The sequence below is a fragment of the Galdieria sulphuraria genome (genome assembly GCF_000341285.1).
Source record: "Galdieria sulphuraria unplaced genomic scaffold scaf_28, whole genome shotgun sequence".
Taxonomy (NCBI): domain Eukaryota; phylum Rhodophyta; class Bangiophyceae; order Galdieriales; family Galdieriaceae; genus Galdieria; species Galdieria sulphuraria.
The window spans coordinates 129,643-144,447 of NW_005178447.1; the positions used below are offsets into that span (position 1 = coordinate 129,643).

General features: G+C 38.7%; 8 protein-coding genes across 8 annotated transcripts; 5 read left to right on the plus strand and 3 right to left on the minus strand.

The window, feature by feature from the left end:
- Nucleotides 1-3: 3 nt before the first annotated feature.
- Nucleotides 4-2,608, minus strand: Gasu_34850 (uncharacterized protein). Its single transcript, XM_005705557.1, has 3 exons — nucleotides 2,424-2,608; nucleotides 1,864-2,375; nucleotides 4-1,821 (listed from the first exon to the last, which is right to left on the minus strand). Exons 1-3 carry the CDS (start codon nucleotides 2,505-2,507, stop codon nucleotides 111-113), a joined length of 2,307 nt encoding a protein of 768 aa, XP_005705614.1. The 5' UTR covers nucleotides 2,508-2,608; the 3' UTR covers nucleotides 4-110.
- Nucleotides 2,609-2,890: 282 nt separating this feature from the next.
- Nucleotides 2,891-5,138, minus strand: Gasu_34860 (ABC transporter, ATP-binding protein). Its single transcript, XM_005705558.1, has 4 exons — nucleotides 4,530-5,138; nucleotides 3,341-4,477; nucleotides 3,253-3,277; nucleotides 2,891-3,194 (listed from the first exon to the last, which is right to left on the minus strand). Exons 1-4 carry the CDS (start codon nucleotides 5,092-5,094, stop codon nucleotides 2,969-2,971), a joined length of 1,953 nt encoding a protein of 650 aa, XP_005705615.1. The 5' UTR covers nucleotides 5,095-5,138; the 3' UTR covers nucleotides 2,891-2,968.
- A 390-nt stretch (nucleotides 5,139-5,528) lies between these two features.
- On the plus strand, nucleotides 5,529-6,819 carry Gasu_34870 (protein binding protein / zinc ion binding protein). The gene is made up of 5 exons (XM_005705559.1): nucleotides 5,529-5,639; nucleotides 5,694-5,747; nucleotides 5,800-5,833; nucleotides 5,889-6,034; nucleotides 6,085-6,819. The coding sequence occupies exons 1-5, from the start codon at nucleotides 5,565-5,567 to the stop codon at nucleotides 6,760-6,762; spliced, it is 987 nt and encodes a 328-aa protein (XP_005705616.1). The 5' UTR covers nucleotides 5,529-5,564; the 3' UTR covers nucleotides 6,763-6,819.
- Nucleotides 6,820-6,823: 4 nt separating this feature from the next.
- On the minus strand, nucleotides 6,824-7,908 carry Gasu_34880 (uncharacterized protein). The gene is made up of 4 exons (XM_005705560.1): nucleotides 7,491-7,908; nucleotides 7,282-7,437; nucleotides 7,099-7,224; nucleotides 6,824-7,040 (listed from the first exon to the last, which is right to left on the minus strand). The coding sequence occupies exons 1-4, from the start codon at nucleotides 7,809-7,811 to the stop codon at nucleotides 6,921-6,923; spliced, it is 723 nt and encodes a 240-aa protein (XP_005705617.1). The 5' UTR covers nucleotides 7,812-7,908; the 3' UTR covers nucleotides 6,824-6,920.
- Nucleotides 7,909-8,348: 440 nt separating this feature from the next.
- Gasu_34890 (ubiquitin-conjugating enzyme E2) lies at nucleotides 8,349-9,239 on the plus strand. The gene is made up of 4 exons (XM_005705561.1): nucleotides 8,349-8,410; nucleotides 8,473-8,623; nucleotides 8,684-8,882; nucleotides 8,937-9,239. The coding sequence occupies exons 2-4, from the start codon at nucleotides 8,482-8,484 to the stop codon at nucleotides 9,172-9,174; spliced, it is 579 nt and encodes a 192-aa protein (XP_005705618.1). The 5' UTR covers nucleotides 8,349-8,410; nucleotides 8,473-8,481; the 3' UTR covers nucleotides 9,175-9,239.
- Nucleotides 9,240-9,248: 9 nt separating this feature from the next.
- Gasu_34900 (uncharacterized protein) lies at nucleotides 9,249-10,049 on the plus strand. Its single transcript, XM_005705562.1, has 2 exons — nucleotides 9,249-9,316; nucleotides 9,376-10,049. The coding sequence occupies exons 1-2, from the start codon at nucleotides 9,314-9,316 to the stop codon at nucleotides 9,904-9,906; spliced, it is 534 nt and encodes a 177-aa protein (XP_005705619.1). The 5' UTR covers nucleotides 9,249-9,313; the 3' UTR covers nucleotides 9,907-10,049.
- A 9-nt stretch (nucleotides 10,050-10,058) lies between these two features.
- Nucleotides 10,059-12,289, plus strand: Gasu_34910 (peptidase, M50 family protein). Its single transcript, XM_005705563.1, has 5 exons — nucleotides 10,059-10,546; nucleotides 10,608-11,188; nucleotides 11,246-11,379; nucleotides 11,428-11,578; nucleotides 11,625-12,289. The coding sequence occupies exons 1-5, from the start codon at nucleotides 10,074-10,076 to the stop codon at nucleotides 12,173-12,175; spliced, it is 1,890 nt and encodes a 629-aa protein (XP_005705620.1). The 5' UTR covers nucleotides 10,059-10,073; the 3' UTR covers nucleotides 12,176-12,289.
- Nucleotides 12,290-12,298: 9 nt separating this feature from the next.
- On the plus strand, nucleotides 12,299-14,788 carry Gasu_34920 (5-methyltetrahydropteroyltriglutamate--homocysteinemethyltransferase). Its single transcript, XM_005705564.1, has 4 exons — nucleotides 12,299-12,510; nucleotides 12,560-12,713; nucleotides 12,769-14,437; nucleotides 14,496-14,788. Exons 1-4 carry the CDS (start codon nucleotides 12,352-12,354, stop codon nucleotides 14,731-14,733), a joined length of 2,220 nt encoding a protein of 739 aa, XP_005705621.1. The 5' UTR covers nucleotides 12,299-12,351; the 3' UTR covers nucleotides 14,734-14,788.
- Nucleotides 14,789-14,805: the final 17 nt, after the last annotated feature.

Here is a 14,805-nt window from a genome sequence, read left to right on the forward strand (position 1 = left end):
ATTTCCTAGTATAATATGAGAATAAGGTCTTGTCTGTCTCTCTCTCTCTCTCTCTCTCTCATTCATCCTCTTCAACAAAAGAAATGAAACAACCATCTCTTTTCTTTCTTTCATGCATCACTTTTTGCTTCATTATCAACACAATGCCATTCCATGCGATTCCCTTTCTCTTCTTTAGCTACAACAGTTGCCATCGAATGATAGGGAATGACTACTTTCACAGATGATGCAACATTTTCTTCTTTTCTTGTCTGATTATCAGATTGCTCATTCCCATGGTTGTCATTTCTACTATGGTTCCATTGTAAAGTCAAACGACTCCATGATGACCATGGGTGATGTCCATCACGTTCAACAACTTGTCGATGTTTTTTCTGCAAATGCCTAAAAAATCCACTATGAACAATTCTCCCTTCATTCAACGACCAAAATTGTGATAAGATAAACGATGCTTCCATGAGAATTTCATCTTCCGTATAAGGTTTCATTTCGCCATAGGCATAACTTAAAAACTCTACAACCTTGGAATAACTACAAACCAAAGGAGATAAAGTCATACAAAGAATATATATGCGACTACACAACTCAAATTTGCGACGAGTAGTTTGGTAAACATTCCGATATTCTTTGTAAGGATCTTTCAGTTGATACCAAATTCCATTCGATGACTTCAACCAAAGCCTCGGTTCCATTCCATATTCAATACACCAGTCTTGAATGTTATTACAACGAAAGGCTGCAGGCATCAATGGACTATTATTGCCTTCCTGACGAGGAATCAATATAGCTTCCAATACAAATGGACGTTCATCGTTATGATCCAAATCTTCGATGGCTACCATTTGACCTGTCCTGGTAGAATACAATGCAAAGCGATCCACCAACCTCCATTTGGTGCTATTATCTTCCAAAAGCCGATCATATTCGTTCAATACCGATGACTCATCAAAAAATATCACAAATTGTGATGTCAAGGGTTCGATTTCCTGTGGATCATATTCATCATCACTCAATTTCATGTAAGGAATTCTCTTCTTATCCCTCAATTGACGTACACCAATATCTCGCCACCGCATTCCATGTTGATTGGACTGTTGTGATTCTGAAGCATGATCAATTTGTCGAAGATCACGAAATTCCTTCTCCCTTTCTCGTTCAATGATTTCCACAACTGCCAACCGTTGTGCTTGTAGCCGTTGTCTTCTTTTCTGTCTTTTTTCTGCTTGTTCTCTTTCTTGCTCTTTTATCTTTTCTTCTTCTTCTTGTATACTTTGCTTTTCCAGTACTCGCGATGATCGTCTCTTTGCTATGGGGATCCAATCCTTTTTCTCACGCTTCTCTCTTTCTTTCACAATTCGCTCTTCTTCTTCTTCCCAAAGAGGCAATAGTTCAGATGACAATCTTTTCTTCAGTTGACGATCAAGTACATGTCGTTTGTCTTTCCAATTAGAAACCATTTCTTCCAACTCATGTACTCCTTCGGCTCGTATCTTCCATTGTGAAATAGAAAGCGTCTCTTGGTCAAAACAAGGAACGTAGTTGCTATATTTCAATAGACAGTGTTCATCTTGTACAATGAATGTTGCCATCGATTCGTTCTTCTTGAAGTCGACTTGAACCTCATCTGACTGTTCGTTGTCTTCCACCATTCTTCTTTTCGAGGAGGACCGCGTATTTATTCTATATGAAGAAGAATGAGGACGGGAGCGACTTTCATTTTCAACAGAAGAATGAACATCAGCTGTTCCCTTTGCATTCCAGGGAATAGTACCAAAAGGTAATGGCTCTTCCATATATACACGACAATCATCATCAAAGTACCTTGGATGGTTCAGTGATATTCTTTTATCCATATCTACTTACCAATAACAATTTCTTTGTGAATCGAATCCCAAGGGTTCCACGCGCAACTTTTCAGGCGCCATGTTTCTTATCTTCTCAGCTAGCGGTGTATCCAACTCAAATAACACTACTTCTATCAATAAATACAACGTTTCCAGTCGATCCAACGGTTCAAGTTGAATCCAAGTTTGCCAGTCATAAAATAAGTAGCTAATCAACCTTCCTCTTCTTCTGGAACAAGGTAACCAAAAGAGATGCGGTTTGTCTATAAAAAGAGGTTCGAAACATTCTCTTCGAAGCTCATGAACCAACTTGACCAACGCAGGCATCCAGGTATGGTCAGCTTGAAATAACAGTTGTTCTCTTCGAGGCTCTTGCAACCCTAAAAACTTGGCAATAATTTCCGCCAATAATATACTGCATTGAGGAGACTGAATGGCACTTTCCAGTTCCATGGGAGTCGATGGCGGCAACTCTAGTGGTTGTGTTGCCAACAAAAGTAACTTGAAAGTAGCTGGTAGTAGCCAAGAATGCTAGAGAAAATATAGTCTCGTGTTGAAAAAGTACTTGAGTCTACTTACTTGAATAGCATTAATAGTGGATGGTAGTTGGTTCCTATCGGAATCATCATACGAAACCATGTCATCGTGGAGAAGCGGCCTCATCCAAAATGAATGAGAAATGGAAATGGTACTACACAAATGCAGGAAATGTTGTGTAAAAGAGTATAAGTGTGGTGTCGAATAGAAGCATAAAAAGCTTGTCTCTCAGTCTTCTTCTAGGAGAAGAAACCAACTTTAACGTTTAAACTTTTTCTTAGTCCGAACTGCCAGTGGTCCCTTGTCAGAAAAGGATTCGGACCTTCCTGGCTTCTTTTGGAATACGAGTCTCCCAAGCCACAGTCTTCTTTTTCACAAAACAGTATATTTATTTGTAGTTGGTTGTATTCAAAAGAATAGCCGCAAGAAAGGATTTGCTTTTTTCTTCCTAACTTTGCGCCCAAACAAACACTCAAGTTTTGAATCGTTGAAAAAGAAGACTATCAATTAACAGAAACCTTTGATTTATTCTGAAACATTTGAAAATTATTTGTTTTATTCACACAATCTTTGTGTCTTTACACAACTCAATGCTTCCCTGTATGAAACCACCACATCCAAAAACCAGCAATAATACGATAGATAATAGCCATTCCAATCAAAACTCCGGAATAACCCCATTCGTTGACAGAGGCAAAACCAAACTGTTCCAAATAATTAACTCCAGGCACAGGGTTGGGATAAGGAGGAATATAGTTGGGAGATGGTGAAAATGTTAGGTCGCTAAATTCATTTTTCATAAAGTTGGCAAAACTAGCGAACAAAGAAATTTAGCTTTCCTCTCATTATGAATATTTACAACTCTACTTACCTATAATAATTCAATGCAATATAACCTAAGATTATACAACAGTATTAGAAATCTTGTGATAAATTCCTACCGAAAAAGTATTACTTACGGAACCATCTGAACCACCAACCAATGTTATTCAATGGAATAAAGAATCCTTGTACGCACATAAAAGCACCAAATACAAACGCTCCCATGGCAATACCCACAATAAAATAGGGAACTACGGCAGCTATAACCATCATCATACTCTCGGCTACCAAAAGAGATAAAAACAAAGTCCAAATAAAAAAGCAATAACGACCAAATGACGAATTCATGCCAACTAGCCAATAACATATAGTTCCAGATACCAAAGCCAATAAGAAAACAAACGGAACATCCACAAGAAAATGAGCAATTTGATAAGAAAGCACATGATAAGTTCCATTGGCTCTTTCACGAACAAATATTTCTTTCTCTTCTAAATAGGCTGGAAGAACACTTATACTCATAAAGACCATAAATGCTGCAACGTAGAATAAAGCACTCGCAAAGTTTTGCATATTCGAAGCTGATTGTGATAACCGAAGCCATACAATCCCAATCAAAATAGCTAACATGACATACATTGCAAACCTCAACCAAACAACAGCAGGGTTTCGAAGAACGTTGAGAAAACCACGACGAACAAGTACACTTGTTTGCCAAGGCATAGAAGTAGCAAACTGAACGTCCTTACGTCCAATAGAAGACAAAGGTGTCTGTTTCTTTACCACAAATTCTTCATTGTCCGTAATATTCAACTGCTTCAACCTTCGATAAAGGAAATCTGCCTTTTCACTGGTTGGCCAAGCATCTAAAATTTGACTGACTGTTTCGACATCTCCAAAGTCTGCGTTGATCAGATCAATCACCCATTCAGCAACAGAGGTATGTTCAGGAATAGAAAATCCGAGCTGTCCAAAGTGATCCAAAGTTTCTTTAGGAGGACCAAAATAAGCAGCACGGCCACCTGAAAGTAACAATAATTGATCACACATTTCGAAAACGGTTTCACTTGGTTGATGAATAGTACAAACAATTGTTGTTCCACGACTACGAGCAATGTTTCGCAAAGATTGAATCAGATTAAAGGCAGAAGCCGAGTCTAATCCACTGGTAGGTTCATCCAAAAACAGTAAGCGAGGTGCAGAAACCAACTCAACACCAACCGATAATCTTCTTTTTTGTCCACCAGATAGTCCACGAAAGAAAACGCCGCCAACTAGCATTTCATTTTAGTCATTCATTAGGTTGTCAACAACAACAAAAAATACCTTTTACATCACGTTGATTTTTCAGACCTAATATCTCCATTGCATCTTCTACTCTAGTTGAACGACATTCTTCAGAGTTGCAATAAAATTGAGCTGCATAACTGAGTGTTTCCTTGACTGTTAGCGAAGAGAATAGATGATCGAATTGCTCCACATATTTAGCACTTTGTTTGAAAGCAAAGGCGTCTTTAGGATGGCCATCAAGTGTCACGGCTCCGTATACTGGAAGTTTAACTCTGTCAGCAAGAGAATCTAACAGAGTCGACTTTCCACTTCCAGACGGACCCATAATAAATAATACTTGTCCTGGTTCCACTATGCCACTCACGGAGTTTAAGATAAGTTTTTCTCCTAATTCAGTCACTTTTGGAGACTTTGAGAAACCCAATTTACTCTTCCAGGAACTGGAACCCACTGTAACTTTTACAGTGATATTGTGCCAAGCAAACAAAGCTCCAAAGGTTTCGGAATTTGCATTGGCTACAGGTATATCTTCTTGAGGATCCTCTATAGTCACGGTATATGGCTCCTCGGATGGTATATGACTATTCTCCACTGCGTGCATTTTCTAACGGAATCAAAATCAGATGAAACTACCAAGAAAAAATGATAATCTTTACCAAAGTGAGGAATGTGGTTTATAAACAATTTTTAGAATCTTCGTCAGTCACGTGCAACCCTTGAGAAATTAAATGATTGGACAAACGTAGATGAGGGTGCGTTCTAGATACGTCCAACGTGGCCTCCAATTGAACTTGAAGAAATCTGATGATAGAGCGGCCGGGATAGTTTTAGGCTTGAGCGGGACCTTGTTATATAGTTAACTAGGTACAGAAGCACATACAAATAAGTATCTGTAGAAGGCGTAGATATGAAAACTTCATTCCAACTTTTTTCAATTGTTCTTATGCATATCAGAAACATTATCAACCAAGAACCCCTTAGGATGAGTGGAATTTACGTGTCCAAGAGTCAGACACCTTCTTGAATGTGGACAGCAATTTTGAAATTTTCCCTCTCTTTCATTGCCTTTATATGGAGTCAGCAGAGTTGCATGCTCGATTATCTACAACTCAAAGAGTGCGAGACCTATGGGTCTTAAGAGAACAGGTATGAATTGAATACGAGAAAAAGTCAAAATTGTAAAATAGTTGAATATGTCAGGCAAGAGTAAGAGCAGTGGAGTTTCGGTTTCTAAGACAGTTGGAGAATATTTTGGTGAGTATTGGAAGAAGTCCTCTCCATTCCATTGACTAGAGCCATTGTTTAGAACCAACATATTCTCCGGGTCTATGACAAGCAGGGTAAGTGATTTTTGCACAAGACGTAATTGAATGTCCATTTTGTGCCATTGGAAAGATATGAATTTAAATAAGGAAGAAGAAACACAAAATGGCAAGGACTCGTTTGTTTCAATCAGCAATACTGGACCGACTAGGGAAAGAAATTATAGACATAGTTTGGTATCCGAAGTACAAATGATCCAACAAAGTCGGCTTGTAACGGTTTGTACTCACAATATCTGCATATAAAATCATTATATATCCATTCTCAGGGTTTATCCGAAGAATATCGGTCCATCTTGGAAGGAAATATTGTTTCACCATCTAGACAGTCTTGGTTCGGAGGTGATTTATGGAGGCAAGTCATAGAACAGCAGACTGTTTCTAATGCTTTGAGCTCGTCATTTCGTCATCAACTTGAATTTGCTCTTCTCCATTCACAGTCGATTCATTCTTCATCAACTTTGAGACCATTCATAGTACGAGATAGTCATTCTTCCCCCAGGAGGAGACATCAAGAAACAACAAATTGGGAAGATTTTTCTGATATTCAAGATTCGACTGACGAGATAGAACTATCAGAAACTAACTACAAAGATTTCCTACTGGATCAAATGAACAAACTTCAAACTGACATTCAGTGGATAAAAAGTACCATGCAGGCTTCGTTCGATTTGCAATTGGAAATACAACGAGAAGTTCGGCAAGAAATTGCTGCTGTTTTACATGATTGCAATTCGAAAACAGTAGAAACATCTTTAGCTTTCCATTCTCAATCAATTTCAAAAGGAACTTGTATCGTTTGTGCTCAAAACGTCATCGATTCGTTGTTGTATTCTTGTGGCCATATGTGTACTTGTTGCTATTGTGGAAGACAACTAATTGCAACTGGTCAGGTAGGATTACTATCCGAAAGGATTGGAATGTACTCATTAATGTTTTATCTTTGAAAATTGAAAACATAGACATGCCCTGTTTGTCGTGCACCAGTGAAAGATGTTGTGAGGGCTTACACATGTGGAGAATGCTAAAAAGCGATATTGAGTGGCAATCTGATTCATGGAAAACAAATAATGTTTTATAAGGACTATTTTTATAAGGATATTCTTCAGTAAACTTCTGGAACTAGTTTAGAGGCCTTGTCTTGAGCATTCTTCAGCTCTTCACCAGGAGATAAGTCTAAAAATGCATCCAATTCTTGAATCACTTTATGATAGAAATCTTTTGCCTAGAATCAATTCATCATTTTGTTTAGCTATCTTTGACTAATGTCTATATCACAATACCTGCATTTGATATTTTTGGTTTTGATCAGTTACTCCACGTGCGTCAGATGGAATAAAGTTGGGAGTATAAGCGCTGGCATCCAACTGACTCATTGCATTGTCAATGTCCACAGTATATTCTATTGCCTAACCACTGTTATCAGTGCAACGTTACAAATGATACTACATCCATCCAACTAATACCTTGTCTTTCAAAGTATCTTCAGAAAGAAGATTGGTCACTGTCTTCATATTGGTTTTCAGACGTAACACTCGAGTACAGTAGTTGACACTTGTTCTCGCTTTGTCCCAGTTTCCATTGTTCAAATAACCTTCCACTGGGTCAAGTAGTTGTCTGCACTAGAATTAATAAATATTTCAAGTTTACTCTTTTTCTATTTTGTTCGTCTTACTTGGATGATGGGAACCAAAGCAGACTCCATGTCTGCATTGTATGCAAACACGGGAGAAGCAAAGCAATAGACACCAATAAGAGTGACTAGAGCCAAATAACCTCTTTGATGCTTTTGGTTGGAGGTTTTGTGGATAGAAAGTTGCCATCGATGACCAACTTGGAGCTTTGTTCGCTTTCTGGAAGACCAGTGTACCCAGTACACTTTTCTGTTGGATAAACAAGTAGGATAACGTAAAGGATTGCTTAAATAAACACATACAGGCTGAAATAGTAAAGTCCAATCTCTACAACAGAGAATAGTTGACTTGGAGTGTTGCATATACATTCAAATGGACGCGAAGTGTAAACAAAGAAAAGATCGGAAACAACCTTTTGTGATTCATCTCCTCCCAATGGCATCTCATGTCAAGACCAATGTCTTCATTCCATTTGTATAATATATAAATATATCCTTCTTTAGATCAATAATATCAAAGTTTTCTCGAGATTATGTGCAGTAATAGACAATTGGATTATTCTCATTGAAAGTTATTATTTGCAAACTTTTGGATAAATACTCCCTCTTGTCTCCATATATTATGGATATTCCATTAGCATAGAAAAGCTATGTCCATTTGACATCCACAACTGCACGTTCATTATTGTTCATACCAACTTGTATCCTCCAAGGATTGAGAATGGAGAGCAACTCATTTGAAGCATCAACTTTTCATTAGACAAACGAGTCTATCAAATGGTCTTCTTCTTACATCAACATGAAACTATTTCTTTCCAATATAGACAGAGTAGTATAAAGAACAGTTGTATTCGTGTTCTTATAAAGACGTTATTGTAAGATAAGATACCATCAAGTGAGACAAACGTTTCCATCTTGAGAATTTGAATTGATTGTTCCGTTTTTTGGGTCTAAACGAAGCGGTAAGCACAATGGAATGGCTAGACTATGTTTTATGTTTGGCTTATAAAAATGATTGGCTCAGGTGCAAACCATGGCAAAAAGTCTCTCTCTTGGGATTGTAAAGAGAATAGCGTTTGAATTAAAAAAGCTAGAAAGTGACTCCATAGAAGGAATTGTTGTAAAGTATGATCCTCAAAACATTTCTATTGTTTATGCATATATACAAGGACCTGGTAAGATACAGTTTCTTGTAAATACTGTATAATAAACTTATCTGTGACAACATTGTATAGTCTCTACACCTTACGAAGGGGGAACTTTTAAAGTGAAACTTAACTTTACACCTGACTATCCTAGTGTTCCTCCTGTTGGATATTTCGTAACCAAAATATTTCATCCCAATGTTAGTAAAGATGGTCAAATATGTGTAAATACTTTGAAAAAGGATTGGAAACCAGAATTGGATATTAGGCATATATTGTTGGTCATTCGGTAAGTTATTCTTTATGTTGTAAGAGACCCGCGTGGTTTCAACTAATTTTCTAGTTGTCTATTGATTGATCCTAACGCAGAGTCTGCTTTAAATGAAGAAGCAGGAAAACTATTGTTGGAGAAATACGAAGAATTTGCCAAACATGCCAAGTTGTGGACAGAAATTTATGCTAGCATAGAAAACAAAGCAAGCAACATAGAAAATATTCGCTCTTTGAATGACTGTCAGAATACTTTAGAAGCAGCTACTAGTAAAAAGGAAAGCAAAAGAAGTAGTTTGAAGAGATTATAAAAGCAACACGTCATAAATTCTTAAGAATAAATGAATGCGGCATCCTAATCGCCCATCCTTTTGAAGATTCTTATATTTCATTCTTTCTTAAAACCTCCACAATCTCCCTCGTGTGGGTTTTGGTTCATTCGTTCTATCGATGGCAAGTAGACCGTTTTATTTGAATGGATGAGTAACTCATTATTGATGTGTTTGGAATAGGATACTTTTTTAATATTTGACTCAACTAGTCAACGCTTTGGTGTAGCAGCTGAACACATATACGACGTAAACAACAATACCAAGTTACGTTTTGGTGGTAAAATTCGCCATGGAGAGTCGGATCCTTCGGGCTATGTTACTGCGGAATATGACTTTACGGTTTCAAAGGAAGACTTTCCTATAAACATCCGCGCTCGTGCAATCTGTAAAAGTAACCATTGCGTCGGTGACATTCGTGCTAAAAAGAAGTTTGAAGTGGATGACGACACTTCCTTATTCTTCTTGGCAAAAGCTTCTACTCAGGAATTGACAAAAGGAAGTTACATTATCGGTAAAGTTGGAGTGACTCGCGACTTTCGCTTGGGTGAGGACACGTTTCGTTTGGGTGCTTTATGTGACCAAGATGGTAACTGTCGAGGTGCCTTAAGGAATCAAGCTTTGGGAATCAATACCAACTTTAAAGGCGATTGGAATCTAAGACTTGTAATATCAAAGAGTTCCAAGGAAGCTGATAAGTTATTCTTTGATTAGAAAGGATAAATATTGGGTTGACTATTTCATTGAAGTGTTTACTCAGTTTGTTATTATGTTTGTGCTACAACTCAATTTTTCGTTTTCGATCATAAAATACTATTTTTGTGCTTTGTACAAAATTCGTTGATTGTGTTGTCGAACACTAGTTTGTGACATACAAAAAGATGTTTGTGACTTCTCACAGTGTTACGAGTCTTGGAACAAGATGCCGTTGTTCCCACGCAAACTGTCGGAGAAACAAGTTATGGAAAGTTTATTCTACAAGTCTTCTTATACAGCGAAAGCGAAGTCAACTCGTAGGTACTGCACTGACACTTGTTCTAATGCAGCAAGGACAACATCACCAACAAGAAGAACAACCACGTGAGAATGGAGATAGTAACTGGAAAGTTGATGAAGCAAGTGCCTCTACTCCTATGAATTCTATTGAAGTGAAACCTGAAAAAGATTGGCACAGCGTTGCAAAGGAGACTGAACAACAAGCAGAAGAAAAGTTATTAGCGGCGAAAACTGCTGAAAGACAGGCACAAGAGGCAGAAGAACATGAAGCTTTACACGCGCCATCAAGTGGAAAGGAACGAGCTGCTGCATTAAGAATAGAGGCTGAACAGTTGCGCTTACAAGCGGAACGTGCCAGGTTAGAGATAGTGTTCAAGTATTATTTGTTGTATTCATTCTAAAGTCTTGTGTGTTTGTAGACTAGAAGCAGAAAAAGCTCAATTAGAAGCAGAGAAGATTCGTTTTGCTTTAGAAAAGGAAAAGTGGGAAAAGACGAAACAACAAAGTACAAAGGAAGTAGTGACACCTCATAACGATCTTTCCAGTAACGATAGTAACGACAGTGTTATTGCAACTCCATCACCACCACCTGTTGCTCCAGGAAGTGGCTATTTTGTTGGACCTATGAATCCTTTTGCCAAGTTGAATATTCCAAGAATAGCTGAGAACGATGTCAAAGTTCTCAGAGAGTCTGTATTTGGGTTTGATACATTTTATGTAACACATCTGGATCGTTCACCTTTGGGAGATCGAGTTATTTTTCATGGCAATTTGAGGACAGACTCTGCCAAAGCAGTTCGTTTATTAAATGAAGCTTTAGAAAAGAAAGGATTGGCTCCGAGAGTAAGATTATTTCTCATGGAGGATCCATTGGATAATTATAGACCTGTCTTTATTGCACTTCCTAAACAAAACGAAGCTCTGATGGTCAACAGAACTTTTGAAGGAATTGCTTCAGTCTTTCTCGGAGTCCTTGGCACAATAACAACTTTAGGTTATGGTTGGTCATTTTGATATTGGCTTGTATTTTCACTAATCTTGTAATTTCTTGTCTTAGGAGTTGGAGTATTTGGACTCACTCCAGTGTTTCTCGATAAACTCAAGGCTGGAAATACTGATGAAGTATATCAGACATTGCCTATTTCATTAGGAGCCATAGCCATTGTTCTATTACATGAGATGGGTCATCGAGTAAGCTATCAACTCTCATGCTTCTTGATTGAACTGAATGTTTGGTAGATTGTCGCCTCCATGAAAAACATAAAGTTGGGATTACCTCTCACAGTCCCAAGTCTACAAATTGGTTCTTATGGTACTATTACACCTTTGAAAGACTTTCCGAAGAATCGTTCCGATTTTTTTGATGTAACAGTTGCAGGTCCTTTGGTTGGTATGTGAGAACTGTATTATATGAATATATGATAACAAGTAACTAGGAGTTGTGACTAGTGTGACTCTATTTGTTGTGGGCTTAACTTTGTCTCAACAGAGTTTGGATAGTCAGACTATACCCGATTGGTTTCCCCAAGTTCCAAGTTTATTATTTAGAGCTTCTATGCTCGTTGGTTCTCTAGCAAAGATAATTGCCCCGTATTTGGATCTCTCTCACAACACTGTAGCAGTACATCCTTTAACTGTGGTTGGATATACTGGTTTACTTATCAACGCTCTGAATTTGCTACCTATTGGAAGGTTGGATGGAGGTCGAATTGTACAATGTATCTTTGGACGCTCTACAGCTTCTAGGGTGGGGGGTATTACACTGTTGCTACAAGGCCTTGGTGCTGTACTGGGTAATTCTCCATTATTGCTTTTCTGGGGTATATTTGTAGTTCTCTTTCAAAGAGAGATGGACCTTCCTTGCGAAGATGAGTTGACTGAACCAAACAACAAACGAAGTGCACTAGGTCTCGTCTTGTTGTTTGTTATGCTTTTCACTTTGATTCCGTTTCCTGATGCTTTAGGGAATTTGACGGGTCAGTATTGAAGAATAAAAGCGCCAAAGTGATTTTAGCCTCCAGAGAAAGAGACACGCCCCGCTCCCTGATTGGCTCACCAACTTGGCTTTTTATGTAAATGGCCCGTCGCGCCATTTTCTTTTCCTCATTTTTTTTGTTTTGATATTATTGGCCTTCTTTGGTATTCTTACAATCAAACGTCAACATGGTTAACAAAGCAACAGCTACAATCGGATATCCCAGAATTGGACTCAATAGAGAAATGAAAAAGGCTTTGGAAGCCTACTGGGGAGGTAAAAGTTCGCTCGATGAACTTTTGAAAGTTTCCAAACAAGTTGAAGAGGAATCACTGAAGGACCAAATGGTGAGTGGAAGCTGAAGCCAAGCGCATATAGGCTAATCTGAGTGAGTAGAATGCTGGTATTCAACTTATTGGAGTGGGTGACCATACAATGTATGATCACGTGCTGGATTGGACATTCCGTCTGGGTTTGATTCCAGACCGTTTCAAGCAGGTTCAGAATCCGAAAGATAAATATTTTGCAATGGCGAGAGGAAACAAAGAAGGTAACTGACTGTTGAAACTGAGTTTTCGTACTGGTTCGTGACCATTGGTTTGTAGGTTTACAAGCACTGGACATGAGTAAATTCTTCGACTCCAACTATCACTACTTGGTCCCCGAGTTGAACGCGCACTCCAAACCTTCTCCTAGTTTTGAAGAGTTTTTGGATGAAATTTCCAGAGCTCAGCAGCAGATTGGAAAGGAACGAGCAGTGCCCATCGTTTTTGGTCCGGTTACGTATGCACGTTTGGCTCGTTGTGAAGGAGTTTCTGTAGATGAGATGATAAGTCGTTTGGTGCCTGCATATGTTAGTCTTTTGAATAGTCTAAAATCACTTCAAGTTCCTGAGGTACAGTTGCACGAACCTGGTTTTGTTCTGGGTGATGCAGAGACTTTGCAAAAGGCTGCAGAGGCAGCTTATCAGGAGCTAGCTAAAGTGCAGGTACCTATCAATCTGGTAACTTATTACGACGACTTGGGTAAAACGTATCCCTGGGTTGTCAAGTTACCAGTTCAGACAATTAGCATGGATTTTGTTCGTGGTGATAACTTGTCTCTTGTGAAGAAGCATGGCTTCCCTGCAGATAAGAAACTTGGTGCTGGTGTATTGGATGGTCGTTCTGTATGGAAGGATACAGGATACGCTGCACAAGTAATCAAGGAACTTGAGGCTATTGTCAAATCAGCTATCGTTGTTCAACCATCTTGTTCGTTGATGCATGTTCCTCTAGATGTCAATTCCGAACCTTCCTTAGATAGTAGTTTGAAGTCTCGCCTGAGCTTTGCTCGTCAAAAGATCGCCGAACTTGGTGTGGTTGCCAGTGGGAAGTCGGATGGAGCAAGTAGTGGTTCAAGTGGGGCAACTAGTCAAGATCTAGAAGCTACTTTGGACAAGTCCATGTTTTCTCGTTGTGAACCATTTAGCAAGCGTCGCAGTCAACAATTTACTGTTCCTGGTGGTTTTGGTACTACCACTATTGGTTCATTCCCTCAAACTCCTGCGGTTCGAAAACTTAGACTTCAATATAAGAAGGGTCAAGTTTCTGAAGAAGAGTATCAGAGACAAATTGATCGCCATATCTCATTTGCTATTGGTGTACAAGAGGCTTTGGGATTGGATGTTTTTGTACATGGAGAGTCAGAACGCAGTGATATGGTGGAATACTTTGGCCAAAAGCTTCGTGGTTTTACCTTTACAGAAAATGGTTGGGTCCAGTCTTATGGTTCAAGATACGTGAGACCTCCCATTATTTATGCCGATGTTTCTCGTATTTCACCCATGACAGTTCGTGAGTTTGTGGTCGCACAGTCTATGACGAACAAGCCAGTAAAAGGCATGTTGACTGGTCCAGTTACGATTCTCAACTGGTCTTTCCCACGTAAGGACATTCCTCGCAAGCAACAAGCTTTACAGATTGCGTTGGCTCTTCGTGATGAGGTTGCTGATTTAGAAAAAGCCGGATGTGCTATTATTCAAATGGATGAACCAGCACTACGTGAAGGGTTACCACTCAAGAAGGAACGATGGAACGAATATTTGGACTGGGCTGTGAAATCATTCCGTCTTAGTACCGTCGTTGCGGCACCCAAAACTCAGATAGTTACCCATTTATGTTACAGTGATTTTCAAGATATTTTAGAAGCCATCGATCAGATGGATGCGGATGTATTGACTATTGAAAATAGCCGTAGTGATGATGCTATGTTGCGTGCACTCGCTCAATATGGGTAAGTCTCCAATGGTATTTGTTTTGAATGAGAGATTGAACATAGTTTGTTGGTATAGTTATGCTCGTGATATAGGACCTGGAGTTTACGATGTGCATTCACCAGCTGTTCCCAGCACCGAATTTTTAGTGAAGAAGATGGAAGGATTCAAAAAGTCTGGGATTCTTTTGGAACGTTTGTGGATCAATCCAGATTGTGGTTTGAAAACGAGACAATGGGAAGAAGTGATTCCTTCTTTGAGAAATATGGTAGATGTTGCTGTTCAATTACGCAAAACCACCAAGAATGGGATATAAATGCCAATAAATGCTTTTTTGTTTGTTTTACCAAAATGAATAGAGAGAGAAATTAGAAAATAGTCAAAGAGA